General features: G+C 43.5%; 1 protein-coding gene across 1 annotated transcript; it reads right to left on the bottom strand.

Annotated features, from left to right (window-relative positions):
- Window positions 1-348: 348 nt before the first annotated feature.
- Window positions 349-4913, bottom strand: LOC123131969 (AT-hook motif nuclear-localized protein 2). Its single transcript, XM_044551704.1, has 5 exons — window positions 4074-4913; window positions 2808-2875; window positions 2579-2710; window positions 971-1132; window positions 349-849 (listed from the first exon to the last, which is right to left on the bottom strand). Exons 1-5 carry the CDS (start codon window positions 4612-4614, stop codon window positions 562-564), a joined length of 1191 nt encoding a protein of 396 aa, XP_044407639.1. The 5' UTR covers window positions 4615-4913; the 3' UTR covers window positions 349-561.
- Window positions 4914-21943: the final 17030 nt, after the last annotated feature.

Below are 21943 nucleotides of genomic sequence, written 5' to 3'. Positions count from 1 at the left end.
CTTTGCAGGATATTACAAAATTACGTAGTACAGAGTTGACCACAGTCGTGTATGGTCATATCAAAAGACAAATCTACCCTAGAGTCAATTTAACCATCGTGGAGTCAGTCCAGGTCACACCGAAAGTGTTGAAGGTTCAACGACTTCCTCTGCCTTTTCAGACGCTATTACCGGGAAATGATCCCATCACTGAAGTTCAAAAAGGGTAAAACACAACTGAGCCTGAACCAGTAAAGCCGGCAGAAGTAAACGACGACGTAGGTCGTGGGAGAAGAAACGAAGAAGTTGATCAGTAGCTTCGGATTTTTGAAGTGAGTACCATATATTTAACCATAGGAACAAACAAAATGGATCCACAAGGAATACTAATTAATTGCAAGGTGTAAGTATTTTGATACATGTAAATTTTTAACTATTGGCGGCATCGATCAGTTCAGTTCAGTTCAGTTCACATGGTGTATAAATTTCCAACTATTTGAATTCCTCCGAATTTCTCCGCACGTTTGCAGAGCCCTGAGAGCTTCTGAGCAGGGCTGGCTGGCTGGCGAGCTCTCCTCCTCTTCACCCTCCGGAGACGGGGACCTTGGCCGCCTCCGACGACGGCGTCCTCCTCGCCTCGGCTGCGGGCGGCGCCGATGCCACCGGCTGGGCGGTCCAGTTCTCCACCCTGAACGCTGACGCACCCTTACCGGCCCGTGCCTGGCTTCCGCTGTACGAGTCCTCCATGTCGCCGCCGCTGGAGATGGTGAACCCCATGGCCGGCTGCGCCGCCACCGTCTTCATCTCGATCACCGGCTTCTTGCCGTTCTGCTCCATCTGGTAGCTCGGAAGGAAGCTTCCCACCACAACCTGACAGCAAACCGTATCAGACACTGAGATAGAGTTCAGAGAAACTGTGCTACCAACATCTCATTCGATTTAGCACATTCATCAATGTAACTAGCTCAAGTAACAATGGCTGGTCGATCACCTGAACCGGGCTTGCGGCAACAAGGAGGCCAGCCACGCCGCCTCCGATGACGCGGCCATCGGCGGCCGCTAGAGAGACGCTCATCCCGCCGCAGCGGTCTCTGGATCCGCCCTTCTCGGTCGGCGTGAAAGATCCGGACAGGGAAAGCAGCTCAAACCGGCCCTGAATCAACCATACATAGTGGGAATATAAACTGATCAGTTCTTTGGTACAAAAATGTTCATGGCTGTTATTAATATGCATATCTGATGATCAAAACACCGAAACGTCAAACATGGATGATGGTGAAAAGGTGGCGCAGATTGAAACGTAAGTTTTTGCAATTATTTACGCAGTTAATTAGTATGAGGTTAGTATAATTTCTAGGCAAAACACGCAATTAGGATAAGATTAAGTGATTGGTATTGCAGAGATTTTTCACAAGTTTGTATAGAGTAAAGGCAGATAAGTTGTCCAGGTAGTATAGGCAGAAAAGTTGGTATGATTGGGAGGTCACCACCGTTCTTATATTTACCCACCACTTACAAGTACAGTACTGACCATGTACGACTGAGATGCGTATGGACAATATGCACATAAATTCCATGCAACTTCTTCAGAGTGACCTGCTTTCAGTTTCCACTTTCCACCAAATTTTGTTGTATTTGCAGTTCAACTTGGAGATGACAAAGTTAGTTCTGGATCATGGAAACTTCCTGACAGTGACTTGGCCTAATGTACTCTCAAGTCAAATAATGGCGGCAGCACACTCATTTCGCCTTCGTGTGGTTTCAGTTGCTACTCCCTTCTGTTTCCTTCTTATTTTCACCTGTTGTAGAGTGGCTGAACAATTCCGAGAAAGTTCTCAGAACTAGACAAATTTACGCCAGGGTACTACAGTATCAGAATTGGCACTCACAGTGTGCAAATGCCGCCATCGTTGTTGGAACTAGTGATGTGCGTCAGGGGTTGGAACTTTCAGGGGCTAGATGTTTATCAAATTGACCTAGTGATATGCACACATTAGTTGCTGGAAATTTGGAGGTCACCATGGTTCGTATATTTTCCACTACGTGTGCACATAAATTCCATGTAACTTCTTCGGAGTGACCTGCTACTAGTTTCCACTAAATTTCCTTGCATCTACAAATTCATCATGGAGATGATAAAAGTAGTTTTGGATTATAGAAAATTCCTGGTCATGACTTAGCGCAAATACTCAGGGCCAACCATGGTGGCATGGCAGCACACAGATTCGATTTGGTGTGGTTTTGGTTTTGACTGCAACTTCTTTTGCGTCTCATTTTCCATCCCCTTGGTTTCCACCTGGTCTCAAGGTGACTGCACAGTTCTGCCCAGCATGACCTTACATTTTTGGGACAGTTCTGAAAATTAGCCAACTTTCTACCAGGGCTACTACAGTCAGAACTGGTACTCACAATATTGGGATTTTGAAAGGCTGGATTTATTTTAGGTAATGTAAAAGTATATTTGGTTTAAAGAGATGACACAATAAGTAACAACCAAATTCAATCCACTGGATTCATCAACTCATAATTGAAACATGGACACAGCAAAAAGGAACCGAATACAGGAATATCACTGGTTTGCAGAGGAAAGCGAGCAAACCTCGTAAGTCACTGTACCACCTAAAGAATCATGCTGACGCAACGTAACATTCGAAATCACACCATTGGCGGACAGAATGCAAATCGCCCTTGGGCCTTGTTGGGAGAAAGATATGACCTTCATATTAATATCCTGATACAACAAAACAAAGACGGTAACTAGTCATGGCATGAAAAATTGCATATGAAATTCAGATAGAGCTAGGTAAAGGGGTTTCATGGTATCATACCTCACCGGTAGCAACATTCAAGATATGAGGTGTAAAATTCGCACCGGAAGCACATCCTACCACATCGCCTGTTCATGAATACAGAGCCTTTGAGGATTGAGGTAGATAATCTTCAGGAGATTGTGCATTTTGAATATTCAACAAGTATTGATGTTTATAGGCATGAGGTGGAAATAACAATGTCTTCAACAAATTTCGATCAGACGTTATGTCCTTGTATAATGTATAGTTACTACGAACACTCAACAGCCATATCAGCTATAACACTCACCATAGAAGCATCAACTCGTTTTTTTTTTGTTTTGCGATGAAGCACAATTTATTCGATCAATGCACCCAGACTAGCGTTGTTTTCCGACACTAACTCTCATAGGGGGAAAAAATACTGGGGGTCACTTTCAGAAATGCACCCGAAGCAACTTCACATATAGTTTTCCCTGATACAAGATGCTTGGAAGAGGCACCTTATATGCCATTCAAACCATGGCCTTTGCAGCAAAAACCATGACCAAAAATTATATTCAGACAACACCTACGCATCTGCAAACCAAGTAGTCCGATCGATATAGTAACTAGTCATACGAGTTATTTCTACAACTACAAGTAAACAAATTTACAGGTCCCAAATCAAAGGGCACCTCTTCCTTTTAACACACCAAGCAGGTCAGCATACAACTCCAGACAGTGGCACACAAATGCTCCACACCTCAAGTTCTGCACCACTGAAAACAGAGTCCTGGACAGGCACACCTGGAACTTTTGAAGGGAGATGCATACACCAGGCTTAACAACTTGCATACCAATCAGCTCACAAGTGTTGCATAACTGGTTCAGCAAGTCAGTCAGTCAGTCTCGAGGGCCTACTTGGCCGTGATTTCGCGCGATTTTGTTTGGCAAGATTCGGCCAAGTTAGGCGCGTGTTTGGTTCGCCGTCACTCTTAGGGGCAAACAGAGCATCTGAAAGGTGCTTGGGTCTTCAGGTTCACCTAGACCTACCTAAGACTAAGACCAGATGGTCCCTGTCCCTCCTGGTGCTGGCTGTCTCTCTCAGCCACCACCCACCCAAGCCCCGGATATGCCCATCTAATCTCAACTAAAATAATCAATCAATCATAGTAAAATGCTGCGGCCTTGGATTCCGATTTGAGACGGACGAAGATCGCACGAAATTACCGAGATTTTCTCGGAAATTCGCGAGGAGTAGTACGACTCACAACTCTGTATGATGATGATGGATAACTGAGGAAGTGGGAGGGGTTCCGGTACCTAGGGGCGGCACGAGCTGCTGCGTCGGGGCGGCGGCGGACGAGGACATGGGCGCGGGGGGCGGCGGCGTGGAGACGACCACCGCGGGGGTCGGCGTGGCGGCCGTCACCGGCACCGGCATCGGCATCGCCACCACGGGCGCCGCGCGGCTGATGAACCCCACGGGCCGCCCCCTGCCCCGCTTCATGGCGGCCCCCACGGCGGACGCGGGCGTGTAGTGCCCCCCGCCGGAGTCGTCCGGCACCGACGCCGAGATCGGCGTCGCGTTCAGCGGCCGCAGCAGGCCCCCGTCCGGCCCGTACTTCCTCGGCCGCCCCCTCTTCCGCTTCCCGTCCCCTCTCGCTGCCACCACCACCGCCGCCGCCGGCGCGGGAGGAGGAGCAGAAGGAGCAGGAGCCGGCGGCGTCGGCTCCTTCTTGGTCTCTGGCACAGGCTGCGCGACCGCAGGCGGCGTCGGCCCCTTCTTGGTCTCTGCCGCAGGCGGCGTCGGCTCCTTCTTGGTCTCTGCCGCCGGCGGCGAGGTCTCCATCGCCGTCTCCATGCCAAGCCCTACTTTCCTCCCCGCCGGGACGCCTCGACCATCAGACGGAGACCACTCTCCGCTTCTCCACACGAGCACCACGATCAAAGCAGCGGCGGGAGGAGAAGCAAACTCGAACCAAAAGCCCCAACCCCGACGTCCAAACCTGAGTTCGAGCCCAGAACCCGAACTCCGACGGTAACAACCAACCGGCGTAGTTCTCCGGCGAGCCGGCCGGCCGGCGAGGAACTCAAGAGCAGGAGAGAGACAGGGGAGCGAGAGAAGGAAGGAGGAAACGAACAGAGGCAGGAAGAGATGGCACAGAAAGAAATGCAGAGAGGAAATAAAAGAGATGGAATTGGTTTTTTTAATAAATACAAAATTAAAACTGATAATCTAAACAAAGGAAACATTTATTGCAAATGGGGTGGAATATTTTAAAAATATTGTATGATTCTTTCTGTATTTTTTTGGGTTGGTGAACCGGTTAATTAATAGGGAGGGGAAAATGATGGTGGTGGGGGGTTCATTATTTAATTGTTTTCTTTTGTTTTGTTTTAGTCCAGGGGGTTGATTTTTTAATCTTGGTGGTGCTAATTTCGAAATATGCGGTGTGACTGGCGACTTGTTTAATGTTTATGTTTTCTGGTGCTTTTTTTGTGGTTTGGTCATCTCAATTGTGAGAAATTGGAGACAGGTGAGGGAGAGTTTTTGAATGCTGCCCACTTTAATTGTCCCCCTTTTTTTTTTTGCATGGGGCATTTTAATTGTCATCTGTCTGCTCACACAAATGTATCTCTATTCTGCTTTGGATTTTACACACCATCAATCTATTTTAGAAAATTACCTCGCAAAAAGAATCTATTTTAGAAAATTATACATACTTGGTTTTGATAACTTTTCTCCATTTGACGTTATATAAATTAAATGTATTTTGCTAAGTAATCTATATATTGATATAAAAGCACAAGTTAGGATGGTGCTATATCTATATATTTTTGGTTTGGAGAATTTAACGAGGGCAAGTGCACAAAACGAGGTATCTTATCATTTTCTTCTTCCACATCAGTATTCAAGAGAAAAAAAATTATGTAAATAAGAAAATGTACTTTAAAATTCCAAAGAAATTACTTTTAGTGTTAAAATTTGGTTAGTGAACCATGCTTTGCAAGTGAAAGGTTACTATTATGTTTCTAACTAGGTCGTATATGTGGTTTGTATTGAAACTGTCATTGTTTTCACAAATACATATATGTCTAAAAGTAAAAAAAATCAGTTACTATATATAGGACAAATTTATTAAAATTCATAACTATGCTTACTTACTGATATTTTTCTAAAAATGCTGGCTATTTTAATATGTAGTACCACAAAAGCACTTTGATGAAAAATATGCAAACCATCTCCCTGTGATTTCCCTAAATATTTTGTAAATGGGTTGTTAGGTAAAAAGGATTGGTATTATGCTTGACAATGGAGTATTTACATTAAAAAATGCATGGAATAAAAATAATCTAAATCAGGTATAAAGGTGATTGTGTGCAGAGGAATAACTTTATCAGAAATGCTAATGTATGATAGTTACTCGAGAATTCAAGGTAATCAGTGGCTTGTGGTTCCATATATGTTTAGTCACGATAAAGATTCATGAAGCCAACTCAATTTCTGCGGAAATTCAAAAATCCAACATTCATCAGGGACCTAAGTTCCTAACCATCTCACTTGGCTGGTTTGAATTTTGCAAACGGCTGGCCGGGTCTCTTGCATATTTTCTTTAGCTACACAATCCATCTACCTTTTGTTCACCAATGGAAACAATATTAAAAAAATGATTGTCAAATTTATAGAACTTGTACAAAGCACAATAGGGTTGGGCATGTGATAGGTGCAGCCCATAGTTAGATTCAGAATATTTCACGTATATTTTAATCTAACTCAAGCGGTAGCCTATGGATAAGAACGATTTGGGTTGCCACTTGGTGTGCCGTTCAGTCCCAATGAAAACCAAACGGCATGTATGATCTGAACTTGTAGAAACTTTCAGGTGTCTTTTGTAAAAGAGCATTTTTATATGGTTATTTCTTTTTCATGGACAATTTTATAACCCCCGTCTCGATGAGAACATTATAATTAATAAATGTATAGATGGTGGATGGAAAGCAAAAGTATAGCTTTATTTTTCAATCTAAAAATTCCATGGATTTTTAATTGAGTAGTGGAAAAGGGCCTCTCGCCCACCACTGAACAACCTATATAGTTCAATATGAAAAATATTAGATATAGACTATTGAAAATACATTAAAAATATCTTTGCCGCTGCAAGATGGATCTGTTCCATTTTACCTATCCAGATTAATCTGATCAATGTTATCGACTAGCTAATTAATTGATTAAGTCAATTAGTACTTGGTTTTAACTAGAGAGATGAATCATCGAGGCAGTTGGATATGATGATGGGTGTTATTATTCTAGCCTAGATCGATGATAACACCTTGGAATTAATAATATACAAAATGAACTTTGGCCAAGGAAAGATCAGTGCATGCCAAACCAGCTTTAGCGCAAGTGGCGTGGCACTAGATTATCCTATGAAGAACATGCTTCAACCCACACACAAACTTTCAACTGTTCTACCCTAATTATATAGTACCATATGGTATGAACAAGGAGAGAAATTTAGTTGAATCTTACCCACTAATATGCTATACTGTGCGCTTTACCTAGAAACATGTCACCGGTACAATATGGTCAACTCCAAGTCAACTCTGAGCTGGATTCTTAGAGGGAGTTTTTCCTGTACGACCATGGGATTTCAGGTCAAACTCCGGTTTTTTTTGTGAGGTACTGCAGTTTGAATATATGATTTGTGCAAAGTTCATATGTCACAAAGAAACTCACCAAATTGGCCTCTGTAAAATTAAAGTTGTTCAAGCAAAGAGCAGTCTTGTACCCTTTTCTTTTGAGAAAAAAAATCATACTTGGATACAAAGTTATACAAGTAAATGACATTTAAATATATTATTATATGTGTACTACTATTAATTAGTACTAGTTGATAACGTGTGCTACTAGTTTATGCATTACAGAAGAGTGTAGAAGCAGCTACTTGATTATCTTCCAAAGTATTCACATGCATCTGGGTCCATTTTATTGTGGCCGCCGTACTATATTATTAATCAGCACATCATACAATATATATTCTATTTTGGAGACACAATAATTTGACTGAATTGTTATTATATCAGGGAACATATTTTGACTGGTACGAATATGATATATATGACAAGCTTGTGGCTTCTTGTTTAATACAAAAATGCAGATTTGTGTGATCTATGTAAACAATAAAATATAAAGCTTTAGTTCCGGTTTGACTCAGAAGTAATAGCACTGCTAAACATCATTCACATCTATATTTTACAGTGGGAACTGGGAACTATAGCTATGGTGTGTACTCCATGCCGCAGGTATCCCAATCCACCGGACGCAACTTCAGTCACTTATTGCACTTGCCTTTAGGTGTATGGCAGTGATACGTCTCTAATGTATTCATAATTTACAAAGTATTCATGTCATGTTTACAATAGTTTTATATGGATTTGATGCATTTTTATATTATTTTTATGGGCTACCTTATTAATCTAGTGCCCAATGCCAGTTTCTATTTTTTGCATGTTTTTGTTTCGCAAAAAACCATACCAAACGAAGTCCAAACACGATAAAATTTTATGGAGATTTATTTTGGAACATATGTGATTTTTGAGAGGAAGAATCAACGCAAGATGGCGCTCGAGGGCTCCACAACGCAACAGGGCGCGACCTACCCCTGGCCGCGCCCCTTTCCTTGTGGGCACCTCATAGGTCGGTTGGAGCCCTTCAGATAATTTAGGGATAAAAATCACCTCAAAATTTCATCCCAATCGGAGTTACGGATTTTCGGGAATATAAGAAACGGTTTTCAGCCAGAATGAGGGTTGTGAAACAGAAAAGAAACACAGAGAGAGATCCAATCTTGAAGGGGCTCCTGCCTATCGGGAGCCATGGCAGTCATGGACCTGAGGTGAAACTCTACTCCCATCTAAGAGGAGGCCAAGCAAACAGAAGAATGAGGGGGGCTCTCCCCCCCCCCCCTCTCCTAGTGGCGCCGGAATGCCGCCAGTGCAATCACCGTGGCGGCGATCTACACCAACAACTTCGCCACCGTCAACACTAACTCTCTTTTCCTCTATGCAACGGTGTAACCTCTTTTTTTTCAAATTTGAATGTGGTTTCCTTTTTTTCATAAAAGTAAATATATGTACAAAAACGAACATTTCCAAAATTAGCTCACAAACTTTTAAAGACTTGAACTTTTTTTGGGAATCTTTTTTTTGTAAAAAAGGGATAAATAGAAAACGAGAACAATTTTTGAAACTCTGAACAACTTTTTCAAAATGCAAATATTTATAAAAAAAGGAATAAAATTGAAAAACTGTAACATTTTATGAAATTATGAATATTTTTCAAGATGTGAATATTTTACTTAAATTCCCCTATTTTTGGTCGATTTGCAAAAATAATAATATGAAAAGTGAATTATTTTTGAATTTGTGTATAAATTCTGTAAACAGGAACATATTTTCGAAACAAATGCAAGATGAACAACTTTTGCAAAACATGAATACTTTATGTAATTTTTCGAACATGCTTTGAACATGTGAACCAATTTTTGAAATATGAACATTTTTATAGTTTGTGATTTAGAAAAATAATAACATTTTATGCAACGCGTGAACATTTTCTGAATTTGCGAACAAAATTAAAAGCGCAAACATTTTCAGAATTTTTTGAATTTCAAACATTTTCTGAAACAAGTGATTTTTTTTGAAGTATTACAACTTTTTTAGAATTTCTGAACAAAATTTCAAAAAAGGAACAAATTTTTAGAAATACGAACATTTTTTAAATTCTAGAAAGTTTGTTGAAAAAATAGACGTGAAAATGAAAAATGAAAGAAAAATAAAATTAAAACAAAACAAAAAAGAAACAGAAAAAAGAAAAAGGATAGAAAAAATAAAAACATTTAAAAAAGAAAAAATAGAAATTAAAAATAAAAACCGGTTCAGGAAGTTGTAGAAGGTTCCCAAAATCAATAAAAACAGGATGGAATCCTCTAGAAGCTGTACATACGTTACAGTTGGGCCAGCCTAAGTTGCTTTGTGCGTAAATAGGGTTTTCCAATGTAAACAAAGGATGTCTCAAAAAAAAAATCTAAACAAAGGACATATTTCCGAAATTTTTATTATTGATAATTAATATTCCAGTAATTCTGAAACTAAGAAACACTAATGACAAATTCGAAAAATAGGAAGGACGCTAGGAATAATAACGTTCAGGGCTGGACGCCGATACCAACAACGTCTAAAGCTGAACGCTCTTATAAACAGCGTCCACTGTGTTTGGTTCGACCAGACCCTGTCCGGCTATCTCCGGCCTTCGACTTGTACCCTCAGCAACTTCCGCAGGACCAAAGCTAGACTCTGCCACCTCTAGCCTGCCAAAAATGGCACTCTACCAACGCACCACCCTCATTTCGCTCCTTATTATCCCTCTTTGCCAATTCCCATCGTCGTGCCTCGCTCGCAATGGTGATCCGCTAAACCCCCGTTGCTGCCGGGGCCATGGCTGTCCATCTCCGACAGCCATGTCCTCCTCAGCAAGGACTGCCCCGACCTCTTCCCTGTTACGCTCGGAGCCATCTCTAGCAACACTAACTACTAACATGTCAGCGTGAGCCCTCTCTCCACCCTTTTTGCTCTCCTACACTAGGCATGTGTAACCGTGTGAGTGGATGCGTTGTGAATTTGTGCGTGAATATCTGTGCATGTTGGCATGAACTTGACTTGTTTTCTACCGAAAAAGGCTCACACCCCGCTTTATAGATAACGCAACGATCATACAACTCGACACCACACCATATACACCCGAGACAGGATATAACAATGCAAAATAACAGCGACACCACCACAACCCACTCCAAGATCACAACAAGAATACAAAGAGTGTCATGCAAAAAGTGGTCAGGGTACTCCACCATGAGAGAGGTGTCACAAAGAGACGACGTTGCACCCGATGAATCATGGACTCCAAGACGGTGCCTTCAGGAAGGGCACGACACCGGAGCACCGCCACCGCCAATTCAAAAAAAATCATGGGTTTCACGAGCAAACCGAAGGAGGAGAGTAGCCGCAACGCCGCCTTCACGAAGGTAACCACGTCTACAGTTGCCGCTGCCATTGGCCTGGTGCAAGCCAAACAAGGATTACCCAATCGCACGCACTCTCCGTCTCTGAGACCACTATTGGTCACTGAACACCGGACACCATGCCGCCCGGACGCCCATGGCAGGGGTAGCTGCCCGCAGCCAGCTCCACCCATGACCCACCCTGCCGCACCTAGCAACCTGTGCCGGTCGCAGCCTGCGCTGCTCGTGCCACCATGCTGCCTGTCACACCGCCGCCACAACACCATCTGTAACCGCTTCGGCGCACCAGCACGCCCGTTTTCCAAAGCGGTGTCCATGCCTGCTCGATCTGGCTCAGGCCTGACCTCCTGTGCATGGAAGACAAAACTTCCCCGTCGCCGCCTACGCCGACCGGGCTTCGCCCGACCACACCCTTTTTCAACGATTAGGGAGGAGGGAGAGTGGAAGGGGGAACCCCGACGATGGTGGCTAGGGTTACCCTCGATAGCTCACGGGAGCGACGCAGAAGGGAGAGGGGAAAGAAGGGAGGCCTCCTGACTAGCTCACCACTCGAGTTGTTTTCTTAGTAGCAAGGAGTGTACCGGAGCACACTGTCCATGATTGAATTGCTGGAAGCTTTCGCCCTCAAGGCAGCCCAGAAAGCAATCACGGCTTAGGTGTAGAATGCACAATTAGACTTTCTTGCGACAGTTTTAATAGCTAATGAATTAGAAATACATACATTCATGTGTGTTAAGACTATTTCTCCTCTAATTTGGCAAAAACAAACTGGTCTAGAATGGAACAAATGGGCATTTCAGTGATTTGTTATCAATGCCTCACAACCATCACAAAAAAACCAAAGCTCACATATTAAATCTATTAGAGTAAATACTCTCAATATAGTTAAAACAAGAGCACCTGACCGAACCACATAACTGGACGTTGTTTATAACAGCGTCCAGCCGTGGACATCATTCGCAATAGCGTCCAGCCTGGACGCCGTTGTCAATAGTGTCATTCCTATTTTTCAAATTTCGGCCCAACCATGATCAATTTTCTAATTGATGTGGTACTAATTACTAGTAATAAAAAAATCGGTGCTCTGATTAGGCTCAACCGAGTCGTTTACTTTGATAGATAGAGATTTCATGACCAATATACTCTAATACACCTGCAACCATCGCTTCTTACCTTGCTAGGTGGTAAGCAAGCTCTAGCACGGACATCATCAATCATCACAGGAGCAACAACATCTCACTAGCTGCTTGTCATTAGGATCATTCGCTCATCATTAGGATCATCCACCAGACCTATGGTTGGAGCATGTGAGTTGTTCCATGGCCTCGTTGAATCTTCTTTGTCTGGTCTTGTGTATAATTTATTCAACGGTTACAAATGTATAATATATATTTGGCTAGGTTGTTACTTTTGGGCAATACAATTGGTAACTGGCTAGTTTATGATAATAGATAAGTTGATCTTGAGTCGGCTGTCGTGCTTTTGCCTCTACGTGTCAGTGCACCACTGCCAGCACTTCTGGAAGCATGGCGTGCCGGTGTCGTAGCCCAACGTGAACCTGCTGCATGGGTGGCACCTCAACCTCGATAGGGTTCTGGTGCCGACCGTGCCGGACTCAGGCCGCACGTAGCTGATGGAGATCCACCATCGTCATGTCTACTCTCGGACGACCTTTGCCGCAACCCAACGTCCACAATGGATTCGCCGAACTAGGACGCGTAGTTCGCCACTGGGCACGACCAGCATTGTCGGTCGTGCTACAAGGATGCGTCCTGTGCACCACGCGCACTCACTGGTCCACCATCACCGTCGGTCATGGTGAAGGGGGGAGGATTAGGAGGCCTGCATTGTGGCCCTCGAGGAGGCCACAAGGAGGTCCATTGAGGAGGCCGAGCGCAAGGAGCTCGCCAAGTGGCCTAGCCTTGCACACTCACTGGTTGAATCGACGGCCAGAGTGGAGGCTAACATGCCCCCACCGCCCCTAGCACCGCTTGCGCCCGAGCCTATGGAGGAGGAGCCATGGCCATGGCTTGGCAATCATGGTCGTGGACGAGCACGTTGCCATCGTATATCATGCATGCCCGTGTGGATGGGCACGATAGACGAGGAGGCCGAGTGGTAGGCTGCAGAGCGGGCAATGAAGGCCGAGCGGCAGGAGAAGCATCAGCTGGTGGTGCAGCAAGTGGCTATGTTGCCAGCCATCCAGCAGGCTTTCCCGTGGATGGAGACACCAGTCTACGTCGACCTGGCCAAGGAGGAGGAAGAAAATGACGATGATCTACTGCCCGCCGCTAACTGTTTCTTTTATCTTTTCATTTAATATTTTTTAGTTTTAATTAATGTAAATTGGATTCTGCTGGCTGTTTATTAAAAAATCGAAATCCAGTGCAAATGTGAAATATGTTTGTCCTAGCATCTTTGGACCGGCGGACAAAAACAGAAATTGACGTCCGATTGACCGATCCCAATGAACAAAGAGCGGACAAAATTTGTATCAGTTTAGGTTGCCGCGTCGGAGTTGCCCTTAGGTCGGATGAAGGCGAGGACTTTTCTAGGCTAGGTTGGACCAAACACTGGACGCTGCTAAGAATAGCGTCCAGGTGTGGACGTTGTTTGCAACAGCGATCAGGTCTGGACGCTACTATTGATGGCGTTCTTCCTATTTCTTGAAATTCTAACTTATCATTACTAGTTTCGGAATTACAGCATCATTATTTATTATTAATAAAAAATCGGGACATATTTATTGCAAATAGGTGGAATTTTAAAAATAGGGATTCTTTTCATATTTTTTTGGGTTGGTGAACGGATTAATTAATAGGGAAGGGTTAATGTTGGTGGGGTTCATTATTTAATTGTTTTCTTTATTTTTTTGGTCTAGGGGGTGATTATTTAATCAAGGTAGTGCTAATTTCGAAATATGCGGTGTGACTAGGAATTTCTTTATGTTTTGGGGTGCTTTTTTTGTGGTTTGGTCATCTGAATTGTGAAAAATTGGAGATCGGTGAGGGACAGTTTTTGAATGATGCCCGCTTTAATTGTCTTTTATTTGTGGGGGCACTTTGATTGCCATTTGTTTGCACACAAAAATGACTTTGGATTTTATACAACATCAATCTATTTTCGAAATTATACATAGTTGGTCCGATATTTTTAGCCCACCTGACATCCTCAAATGAATACATGAATATATTATTAAAAATATGGACATATTAAAAATATATGAAAATTTATTTAATTGTATAAACATTTTAAATCAGGTTATTATCTTTTATATATGTGAACACTTTTTAAAATTCTAAAAATGTTCATAATTAATAAATATTATTTTAATTATATGAATACGTTTTCAAATAATACGTGAATATTTTTTAAGGTATGTTACTTTACTTGTATGTATATACTTTTTCTAACACACGAACATTCAAACCTAATTTCTGTTATTGTGGTTATTATTTAAATAATTTTACAATTTTTAAAAACGAACTAACATGTGAAAAATGGGCCATACTGAGTGCAACCCATTTAACTTCCACAAACATGTTCAATGACAGACATTTAGTTTAAGTTATCCTATGCATTATTTCGTTTTCAAAAAAAAAATGCTATGCATTATTTCTCAAAAAAAAGTTATCCTATACATATTCAATAGGGCACGAGATCTTTTTTGAAGAAAAAGCCATGGCTGCCCGGGCATGGGAGTGGGCACTTGACATTATATAATTTTTAGCCCACTTGACATTATATAATTTTTATGCAAATTTATCTATATCCATATAAGATCGCAAGTTGTGATAGGGCACTCTGAATCCTGATCGTCCAAAAATTTCAGTTCTCTTCATAATTCTGCACCTAATCGCTTTGAAACAAAATACTAGACATCCCTAATCTGTTCATATTTACAACTTCAATTGTGCTTAACGTATTGATTTAACCATTTATTCCATTTTGTATAACATGAGTACTATTTTCCCCTTCCTTACATAATTTCTATATGTGCCATTTCTTTATGAAAAATTTATTATGTTATTTCTTTACATAATATGTATGTAAATATAAATACTAACCTAGTGTGCCTTGAGACTGCACATCCTCAAATGGATGGAAAAATTGCTGTCAGCTGCCGGCAAGGAGGTCTTGATAAAGTCAATTGCTCAAGCAATACCAGTTTATTCTATGTCATGTTTCCGGTTGCCAAGGGGTGTGTGTGAGGATATCACCTCTCTCATACGCCAGTTTTGGTGGGGCAGTAAAAGAGGACAGAGGAAACCAACATGGGTTGCACGGGATGTGATGACTAGACCCAAGTACATGGGGGGTATGGGATTCAGGGATTTGGAGCTGTTCAACTTGGCGTTATTAGCAAGGCGGGCATGGAGAGTTTTGGTTGACGATGATTCTTTGAGTGCTCAAATACTCAAGAGCAGCTTATTATCCTGATTGCTCTCTGCTTGATGCAACTCTTAGTCTGCATCCATCTCAGATTTGGAGGGCCGTAATTGACGGTAGAGATGTGATTGCTCAAGGAATTGTACGTCGAATTGGAGACGGAAAGACTACCAACATTTGGCGTCATAACTGGATACCGAGATCAAGCTTCAAGCGACCGATTACCTCTCTAGTTCCGGCTCCACCTGAGAATGTATCCGAGCTTATTGATTCAACCACAACCTCGTGGAAAGAGGGACTTGTTAGAGCAGTATTCACCCCCTTCGACGCCGAAGAAATCTTGAAGATCCCATTGTGCACTAGACGGGCAGATGATTTCTGGGCTTGGAGTGAGACCCCGAGGGGAATTTTCACAGTTGCGTCGGCATATCGCATGCTTGTGACAACAAAAATCAGCAGAGAAAATTGGTTGGAAGGGAGAGAGGAATCATCGCTTATAAACAGGGAGAGTGGGGAGTGGAACAAGATGTGGAAATTGCATGTGCCGTCTAAGATCAAAGTGTTTGCATGGCGGCTGGCTAGGCACTCGATCCCTGCAGGCGAGGTGCTACACCACCGCCATATGGCCATGACAACATCCTGTCCTCTATGCGGAGCTCAGGATACATGGAAGCATGCTTTACTAGAGTGTCCGATGTCTCGCTGTACATGGGCATTGTCTTCGGAAGAAGTGTTGGATCAGCTCTGCATCGTTCAACATGACAGTGCGAAAAGATGGTTATTTTCCCTTCAAGAGGGCCTCAATGCCGATGAGTTTATCAGGTTAGTGGTCACTCTTTGGGCAATTTGGGGAGCTAGACGAAAAGCAATATACGAAGGAGTATTCCGGAGTCCTCAATCCATCAATGACTTCATAAGATCTTACTTATCATAAGATCTTACTTATCAGAGATAAAAATGATCCATCGTCAGAAAGTTGCACCGGTCAAAGCAACTATAGCAAGACCACGACGGTGATTGCCGCCGTTGGAGAATCATGCCAAAATAAACACTGATGCCGCGGTCGGAGGCCGGGGGAGGTTTGGTGCAGTTGCAGCAATTTGCAGAGACGAAGTGGGAAAGTTCGAGGGCGTGTCGGCGGTCGTATTCAGAACGATCGGGGACCCAGCTACGCTTGAAGCCTCGGCTATAAGAGAAGCCCTCTCCCTTACCGACGATCTATACCTCCAGCGAATTCACGTGGCTTTGGATTGCAAGGAAGCAGTAGAGGAAATTTCGAGTGGTGGTGCATTGATCTATGGTGCAGTCATTCAGGAGATTAAGTTGCATGCAATTTCTTTTATTTCTTGTAAGATACTACACGAATTTAGGAGCTCAAACTTCGATGCTCACAACCTTGTGAAATATGCGTTGGGTCTCGGGCCTGGCCGCCATGTTTGGTTAGGCCAGCCTGAGGGTATTCCCTTCGTCCATGTAAACATTGTGACGGATGAATAAAGTTTCGCAGGGTTGCCTAAAAAAATTCAACTCCAAAAAAAGTTATGCTATACATATTCAACTCTCAATTTTTTTTTGCTCATCAGCCAATAATAAGGCATGAGGTCTTTTTTGAAGAAATAGCAGTGGCTGCGCGGGCAGGGTCGCTGATAGTGGGCCCCATGCCGAGCATGAACTGCTCCTACTGGAACTCTAGCACCGCGTCCCAGCAATACCGACTTCGGCCTTGCCCGCTTCCTTTGTGGCCATAACATCAATTGTTGGAAAACTGTATCATGTATGCACAAAGATGGTTGTTGTATATTTGCATGCTACTGTTTTCCTGTCTTTGTTACGTATAACTATGCAAGGATATTTTGATATCAGGGCAGAAGGAGAGACTAATATATAAAACTAACTGAATATGCCCTAGAACAAATGGATTTCTGCTCCAAAATCCCTTTTGGCACTGCCAAGAAATCGGCTTATTTTACAGCAGTCCAGCTTCACAACCAACTAAACCATGACGGCACTTCAACAATATATCCTCCGTTTCAACTGCAAGGCACGGATAATTTTCTAGTTTATATTTATATAAAAACATAGTAGGGAGAAATCTCCTCAGGTTCCCTCAAAAAAGTTAAATAACATGAACGCCTGCTACCACAGGAAAGACATGGAGACTCTGAACTGTACTCGCTGTATGCCTGAAGTCAAGATCTAAAGATAATGTCCGTCCACCAGTTCTTCTTTTCCTTCTCCTCCCTCGGCTCCATCCTTGATTTCTGCACAGTACTCAGCGCAACACACGCTGTTAGTTCATCACATTACTATTCCCTCCGTTCGAAATTACTTTTTTTTGAAACGTTGTTCGGAATTACTTGTCGCAGAAATTGATATATCTAGACATATTTTAGTTCTAGATACATCCATTTTCAAGACAAATAATTCCGAACAGAGAGAGTAGTAGTTTAGTACTAGCTAGTACTAGTACTAATAGCAAAATGGAACGTCGTCCTACTAAATCCAAGGATATCTGAATATGATGGACAAAGAAAATTGAGTCGTGCTATGCACACGATAAATGATGGACGGCGCACAGACGATGATAAAATCTGGCCGTACATACGTATAATAACTGAACAGGGCGCCGGCTGCTGGATTGATTTATCGTGCATAGGTCGTCCATTTATGTCGTGCATGGAGCAGTTTCGAAGAAAATTAGAGCTTAAAAAAGCTCCAAAATTAACATGGCAAGCGTGTGTTTTAACCCGCAAAAAAGTGTGTTTTGAAGAGAAGAAAGTAAATTAACCAAACCGAAGTGAACTCATATGTTGATACTATACTAAACAGATGTAATTAGACGAAATACGAAGTAGTACTTTTATTTGGAAAAAAAGGGAGGCAAAGGTATATATACATCACTCACCCAGGGATTGTTCTTTACCCATTCCTGTTTCATATTTTCCCACTGTTGCCTCCTCATCTCGAACTCTGACTTTATCTCCTTCTCTTTCGACTCCATCCATGGTTTCTGCACAGTACGCAGCGCAACGCACCCGATTAGTTCAGCACACTACTAATAGCACATTGCAATGTCATCATACCAAATCCAGGGATATATATGAATATGACCCCATGATAGACAAACAAAATTAACATGGCAAAAATGTGTGTTTCGAAGAGCAGGAAGTTAATTAACCAAACTGAAGGGAACTCATGTGTGGATACTAGCAGTGGTAATTAGACGAAAAATATGTGTACATCTTATATTAATTATTATGGGACAGAAGAACCTTATGTATCTGAACCCCCGCCTATACATGTGTACTTACCAAGGGATTGTTCTTTTCCCACTTTCGTTTCATATTTTCTAACTGTCTCTTCCTCGTCCAGAACTCTATCTTCACCATTTCCAATTCTTGTTCCATCCTTTCCGGATTTCGCTCCCAGCTTTCCTTTGCCATTGCAGTTCCTCCGATCATAGAAATACCTAAAATTGCGCTGCAGCACGTACATTGCTATAATGGTGAGCCATCAGCAGTCAAGCACTGAATCAGTGTTAGGGATGAAAATTACAGAAACTCATCTGATCCTGCAGCTGGATCTTTCACCATGCGATATAAACCCTAAGAAACCAAGTCACTTACCCGAAGATCACGGTACGGACTTTAGGTCCGCCTCTCGGCCGAAGAGGGCCTCTGTAACCCGAGGAGGTGGTGCCGCTGTGTCCACGACGGTTCCCGTGGTCATTCGCAGACGATGAGGAGGAGTAGGAGGTGCCACCTCCCTGCCGGTTAGTGTGGTCACTTGAAGACGAGGAGGAGGATGAGCCTGAACCTGAGCCTGAGGTGCCAGTGCCACCTCTGTGTTGGTACCCATGGTCACTCGAAGACGACGACGAGGAGGATGAGCCTGAGCCTGAAGTGCCACCGCCCTGCCGGTTCCCATGGTCGCTTGAAGACGAGGAGGAGGAGGATGAGCCTGAGCCTGAGGTGCCACCACCTTTGTGTCGGTTCCCGTGGTCATTCGAAGACGACGAGGAGGAAGATGAGCCTGAAGTACCACCTCCCTGCCGGTTCCCGTGCTTACTCGAATACGACGACGATGAAGAGTTCCCGCCGTGACGGCGCCCGTGGCCACTCGAGCCCGAGGAGGAGGCGGAGCGGGACGAGGAATCGTACTCGGCGCGGCGGCGTTGGTCGTAGAGCACATCGTAGGCCTCTTTGATCTGGCGGAAGCGGCGGTCGGCTTCGGCTCGGGCGGCGGCGTCGGCGTGGGCGTGGTGGTCGGGGTGGTAGCGGTGGGCGAGGCGGAACAAGGCGGCCTTGATGTCGGCCTTGCTGGCGTTGCGGCCGAGCCCTAGCGTCTCGTAGTGGTCGCCCATCGACGCCGCCGCCGCGGCAGTAGCTAGCAAGCCGAGCTCTTCATGATTGGGTCTGTCGGCCGGCGAAGACAGAGGATACAATGGATCGGAGAGACGGCGGTCTTCCGAAGGCTAGTCTCTTCCCTCAGAAGAATTTCACGCCATGTATCGACCTCTCTCGTGTCCCACACGGACTCCTCAATATTTCCTTTCACCTGTCATCTAGCGGCCGTGGCGTCAGCCTCCTCGTACTCTTGACGCCTCGTATAAAAAAGGAAAAGTCATCTAAAAAAATATATGTGACAATTTTTTGATAAAAGGGTAGATTTTATTAGCTCAAAATGCAGCATCAACAAAATACAAACATAAAGAGCACACAGCCAAACACACATACATAAAAATCACATCGGCAACCAGCAAAGTCATATAAGACAAGTCAGGACATATAAAACAAAGAGAAAGAGAAAAAAGAGCAGTGATAATCCACGCCGAGCAGGTGTTGAACCAATGAAGATGATGCAAGTGCACATGATCCAGACATGGACACGGTCACACAGACTAAACATGCATACACTATGCAAGCGACCAAGCCGCCAAAAACCGTCCGCGGAAGCAGAATCTTCATCCGCATTGAAGTGACATTAGTCGCAGCTCAACTGATGAGAAGAGATGGTACATCCAAAATCTCACGGAGACACTTTGCGTTTGGTGCAAGTGTTTGTCGATGATAAATATTGGCATGACCATTGGGCCCACACAATACACCACAAGCCTACACAACACTGCAATGGCTGCAACAAGCTGTCAAAATCATCAAACATGACACAGCCATCTGCATCGCCGCTTGACATTCCTGACACTTCCACCGTGCACCATGTTCGCAAGACCACACCACAACAAAGGATCAGCACTACCCGTCGGCACGCAAGCAAGGCGTCCCGTGGGTAGCTGCCAATGGGATCCAGACCAGAGAAGAAACACCGATCAAGGGGAAGGCCCCACACTACTAGGGAAACCCTAGTAGTAGAGCGGGGTAAAGTCCTACCAGTAGCGCAAGGGCCCGCGCTACCAGTAGCTTGTTGCATGTGCACATTTAAAAAATATTCATGATTTTTTTCATTTTCATCTTTTATAAAAAGTCATGAACATCCTCTTAAAATTATGAACTTTTTGAGAAATCATGTTTTTTAATAATTAACTTTTTTTCCAAATTCCTGGATATTTTTTAGTTTCATGAACATATTTTTGCATTTGACAATTTTTTTAGCTCATGGAATTTCTGATTTTTTTTACTGGTTAGATGCAAGGATATTTTTCCCCGCATAACAAAAGATGCAAAGATATTTTGATATCATGACAGAAGGAGAGATTCATATATGAAACTAACTGAATGTATGGCCTAGAACTGTTGGTTTTCTGCTGCAACAACCCATTTGACGCTGCCATGAAATCGTCTTGGTTTACAATAGTGAAGCCATGCTTCACAACCATGACCGCACTTCAACCGTGTATCCTCTGTTGCAATGCACGGATAATTTTTTAGTTTATAAACATACAAGTAGGGAGAAATCCCCTCGGCTTCCCTCACAAAGGTAAAGTAACATAAACGCCGCCACACCAAAAGACATGCCAAGTCGTCCTCTTGACGTGTAGGGACTTTGAAATCTGAACTGTTCTAGCTGTATGCCTGAAGTGAAGATCTGAATATGTCCGTCCACTAGTTCATCTCTTTGTCCTTCTCTCTCCACTCCCTCCATGATTTCTGCACAATACGCAGCGCAACGCACACGATTAGTTCATCACAACGACACAACATTACCTGTGCTTGTACTGATAGCACGTTGCAAAAAGGAGGCAAAGGTATCTGATTCTGACCCCCGGCCGGCCTATGTATGATGCATGCACTTACCCAGGGGTTCCTCTTTTCCCATTCTCGCTTCAGATTTTCCCACTGTTGCTTCGTTTTCAGGAAGGCTGTCCTCATCATTTCCAAATCTCGTTCCATCTTTTCCGGATCTTTCTTCCACCTTTCTCCAATTTCTCCGAGCACTGATAGACCTACAAATGCGCTGCGGTACATACATGTACATAGTTATCATGGTGAGTCGTCAGCATTCAGGCACTGAATCAGTGCTAGGGCATGAAAATTACAGAGAACTCGTCTGATCTTGCCGGATCTCTCACCACGCACGCGATTATATAGGAGAAAGGTGTGGCAGCTCCCGGGTGTAGGTGCACCCGCATGAACAATACACTTGAAAAAAAGATGAAACAAAGTCGAAAAAATCCGAATTTTTTTGACATCAAACTAAATCAAAAGTTTTAGCTTTCTGCAAAATTCCGTGACCAAATAACATTTGAGGAGCCCTCAGCAAAAA

Source organism: Triticum aestivum, chromosome 6A (genome assembly GCF_018294505.1).
Source record: "Triticum aestivum cultivar Chinese Spring chromosome 6A, IWGSC CS RefSeq v2.1, whole genome shotgun sequence".
NCBI classification, from domain to species: Eukaryota; Viridiplantae; Streptophyta; class Magnoliopsida; order Poales; family Poaceae; genus Triticum; species Triticum aestivum.
Note: the sequence above shows the minus strand (reverse complement) of the source record. Positions and strands in the feature narration are given on the sequence as shown.

Bases quoted from the DNA above. Each gene is read 5' to 3' on its own strand.
- LOC123131969 (XM_044551704.1), bottom strand. From the start codon at position 4,614: ATGGAGACGGCGATGGAGACCTCGCCGCCGGCGGCAGAGACCAAGAAG. The intron at 2,711-2,807 runs GTATGATACCAT...TTGTTGTATCAG, and splicing joins TGAATGTTGCTACCGGTGAG to GATATTAATATGAAGGTCAT. The intron at 1,133-2,578 runs GTTTGCTCGCTT...TGGTTGATTCAG, and splicing joins GTGGTACAGTGACTTACGAG to GGCCGGTTTGAGCTGCTTTC.